The 3,885-nt window shown below is 37.9% G+C and overlaps 1 protein-coding gene across 1 annotated transcript; it reads left to right on the top strand.

Annotated features, from left to right (window-relative positions):
• The first annotated feature begins 242 nt into the window (after positions 1-242).
• On the top strand, positions 243-3,447 carry LOC131169618 (protein SIEVE ELEMENT OCCLUSION B-like). The gene is made up of 7 exons (XM_058128797.1): positions 243-583; positions 664-720; positions 849-1,291; positions 1,370-1,476; positions 1,567-1,688; positions 1,788-2,258; positions 2,457-3,447. The coding sequence occupies exons 1-7, from the start codon at positions 350-352 to the stop codon at positions 3,090-3,092; spliced, it is 2,070 nt and encodes a 689-aa protein (XP_057984780.1). The 5' UTR covers positions 243-349; the 3' UTR covers positions 3,093-3,447.
• The last annotated feature ends 438 nt before the right edge of the window (positions 3,448-3,885 follow it).

The following is a 3,885-nucleotide window of genomic DNA, read 5'->3' as shown; positions in this document are numbered from 1 at the left end:
AGGACAGTTGCCTCAATAATTCTTACTTATGGGGCACATTATTATTGATGTGAATTTTTTTTTAACTAGACTCTATTCATCATGAATTCAAGATACATACATAGTGGGATCTACATATTAAATACATGAGTCTTACATATTTGTATCTTAAATTTATGATAGATCCAGTTTAGGCAAAATTTTTTCTCATGATGCCTATTTAAAGGGTGTGGAGGAACTCATTTTGCAAGGAGCTAGCTAATTTGAAGACTCCCAAAGTCCCAGACTTGGTCTTCCGTCTCCGACTCTCTCCGTAAATTTTCCATATAATAACCCTCCTTCCACATATCCACACCCTAATCTTGCAAACATGTCTTGGTTATCCAACGTTTCCTCACTGAAGCAGCAAGTGACTGCTCAAGTGACTCAAGGTCTCCTCTCGGCTTCGAAACTATTGGAGTCCGATGAGGATGCAATAATTAAGAAAGTTCAAGAAACCCATAAACCTCAGGGTCGCCAAGTTGATAACCTTGACGGTTTATTCAGCATCATTGGCAAAATCTTGCTTCATGACAATCCCAAAAGTGATCATGATGTTCCAAATGTATGTTCAAATTTCTCTTCTCCATTCTTATTAGTTAAAAATTATGAAATACTGACATGAAAGTAATTATTCTTTTGCAGGAAAAATCAGTAGTGCATGAAGTACCGGCTTCCCTCATAAACAAAATCTGCTGCAAGGTTTTCTTGATAACCGATGATGATATATGATTGCATTAAATTCTTCCTTCATTCATATAATTACATTAAAGTTTAGTTACTGATTTTGGAGTCACTGACGAATCTTTGAACATGTTTGTAATCTACAGCTAGCATGCAATTGCACGGATAGAGATGCGGAAGAAACAACTATGAAGATTCTCGAAAAAGAACTTCAAAACTATCTGTGGGATGAAAAGCTGGTTATTGTGGCAGCTGCTTTTGCAGTGAATTATGGTGAATTTTATCTGCTTACTCAGCTTGACACGCCAGATCCAGTTGCCAAGAATATGGCTTTCCTTAAGCAGCTGCAATTCATCAAGGAAATTGGCAGTGCATCCCAAAATCTCTCTGGAGCAATTAATGAGCTTATCCACGCCATAATGACTGTAATCAAATGTGTTCTCCAGTTCAGTGTTCTAGATCCTAAGTATTTTGAAGCTGAAGAACAACCATCTGCCCCGACTGAAATAGCCAGAGCTACCTACTGGACGATTTATAGTGTTGTGACCTGCGGCTCTTATATTGCTAAACTTGTTGGGTTGAGAAATCAGTAAGTCTTGGAATGCTTCCTTAATCCATTTTTTTATTTCCAAGTAAATAAAACAGTAACCAATTTACTGTATTTCAGGAACACCATGGCAGAAATGACATCGCAACTGAAAACGCTGGCTTCTAAAGTTAGTAGCATGCAGAAAGTCCTGCAAGTTAAATTTTCTCATCGCAAACATGAAATTGGTAATTAAGCCCTTTATTGGCCATTCTAACTTGACCTTAACAACCCCTTCTCGGAATTACTGAATAAAGATCACCATTGGGATATTGCAGAAACTTACAAGTGGCTCATCAATCGTTTCAACACATACCAAGACCATACCATCCTCAGCGACTTATTTGACGTCGAGGGTGGGAAGACAGCCCTTGTGGTAGGCCATGACAACAAGAAAGAGGTTCGCAATTTACCCAATTTCAACTCTGACACTTCCCAGCATCTCACTTGCTAAGTATTACAAGTTATAGTTTTAAAATTCTTTTTGAAACAAATGCAGGTCGATATTAATTCGCTAAAGGGCTCCAACGTGTGGCTGCTCATATCTGGTCCTGATGCCTGTCATGCAGAAATGAAGACTCTTACTAAATTGTACCTAAAACTGCAAACCAAGGAGCAGAATAGGTATCATATAGTGTGGCTTCCAATTGTGGACGAGTTCAATGAACGCGAGTTTTCGTCATTGCAATCCCTGATGCCTTGGTACACAGTGCGAAATCCTAAAATCATCAAACCAGTGGCCATTAGGTACATCAGGGAGGTATGGAAATTCACAAATGAGACAATTCTGGTGCCACTGCTTCCAAAAGGACATTCAAAATCCCTTACCCCTCGAACTCTTGACCCGCTGTGGATATCAGGAGATTTGCTCAGCCTATTCTCTGTTCACGATCAAAAGAAATCACTGTGGCATCAGAATCTGCAGATAACCCTGGATCTACTTCTCGGAGGAATTTATCCAGAAGATTCGGTAATTTTACATTCCTATAATTTATATTAATAGTTTTTTTATAAGATAATAAATTTTATTTTTAATTAGACTTCAATTGGAGTTTGAACTCTCAAAACTTTTTTTATCAAAACTGAGTCAAGATATCATTGATCAAATTTAATTTAGCTTTTAAGTATTTTTAGTAGACTAATTAAAATATGAGTGTGTATATATCAGTCGAAACCAGCTTCAATCTTATGCCTTTACGGAGGAGAAGACATCAAGTGGATCGAGGACTTCACCACTATGATAAATCGGGTTAAGAATTCCACAAAGATAAGCATAGATTTGGTTTATGTGAGTAAGAGCAATGCCATCGATCATTACAACAATGCCATTTTCGATTTCATCACGGCAAAGAAGGTTGGTGGATACTGGAAAGCTGATGAAACACACAGTTGGCACTTTTGGACCCGATTGGAAAGCATCTTTTCTTGGGGGATAAGAGATGGCAAGAATGCTAAAATAAACGATACCATGAGAGATGTCATGTCTTTGCTAAGCTTCAATGGCAGCTACAAGGGATGGGCTGTGTTTGGTCAATTAGGATCATCTCATAAAGTGGTGAAAGCCACAGGAGAAGTCGTTCTGGATGTGTTAAGGATAAATAACTGGTGGAAAGCTGGCACGAACGTTGATTCTTTTATGCTAGCACTCAACCAACAGATCGAACAACATCTTAAGGTCCAAAAACACCATTGTTATCACATTGTTCTCCCCACCACTGTTCCAAGGATCCCAGATGAGATGATGATATGCGCAATTTGTGATCGTAAAATGGGCAAGTACCTGATGTACCGTTGCTGCGAGTAGTGACCAAGCTTGGCTTGTTATCGTGGAGGTGATCACCGGCCATCTGGTGTTTCGTTGAAAGAATAAATAAATAATTAATGCGAGAATTTTCTTGCATTGCAATTTAGGATATTCTGTGTTTTAGTGGTTAATGTCTAGACTGGACGATTAACCAGTCTCCACATAAGTATGTGCTTGTGTGTATGTTAAGTCTAGCTCTATACGAGCTAAGTATGTGCTTGTGTATGTTGTGCAATAAACCTTGAATGCTTGCAGTGCAAACACCTCCCCAGTTTGGTGTGCTTTCAAGGAACTGTTATAATAAAACTTGAAGGCTGTATTAAGCCTCTATCAATATATGTGTCTCTTTGTTCTACGTAATTGCTAATTAAGGGGGTAAGGACTCAATATTTTATTTACTTTTGTTCTTCTGAAATTCAGTTGCTCATTTCATCCACAAAGACCTATTGTAATGGAATTTAAAGTTGCATCTGACTTCAAGAATTTGCAGCTTTTGAAATTGCATATTTCAAATGAAATAAAGAATTTCAGAGGATATTATATGTTTTAGCTATATCCAGTAATTAAACCAAACAGACCTTTGAAAAAAAGAGAAAGAAAAAAATAAATAAAACTTGATATCCTTGGTTCCTCCAGAGGAGAATTGAGGAAAAAAATGCATTTTTCAATTCATTGCATCTTACCCAAAAGATTTCCCCTCCAATTTGGAGGAGAATGGAGGGAAATTGGAAATTATCTCATTAGCCTTCTACATCTCCCCCATCATTTCTGCTCTTCTCTCCGCTGTTCATGG

Source organism: Hevea brasiliensis, chromosome 10 (assembly GCF_030052815.1).
Source record: "Hevea brasiliensis isolate MT/VB/25A 57/8 chromosome 10, ASM3005281v1, whole genome shotgun sequence".
NCBI lineage: Eukaryota > Viridiplantae > Streptophyta > Magnoliopsida > Malpighiales > Euphorbiaceae > Hevea > Hevea brasiliensis.
The sequence above is the reverse complement of the archived record's forward strand: the minus strand, read 5'-3'. Positions and strand labels throughout refer to the sequence as shown.

What these genes read in the sequence shown, in the direction of transcription:
- LOC131169618 (XM_058128797.1), top strand. Translation starts at nt 350, where the DNA reads ATGTCTTGGTTATCCAACGTTTCCTCACTGAAGCAGCAAGTGACTGCT. An exon ending in GTGATCATGATGTTCCAAAT is followed by an intron (nt 584 to 663) that starts GTATGTTCAAAT and finishes ATTCTTTTGCAG; the next exon opens with GAAAAATCAGTAGTGCATGA. An exon ending in GAATTTATCCAGAAGATTCG is followed by an intron (nt 2,259 to 2,456) that starts GTAATTTTACAT and finishes TGTATATATCAG; the next exon opens with TCGAAACCAGCTTCAATCTT.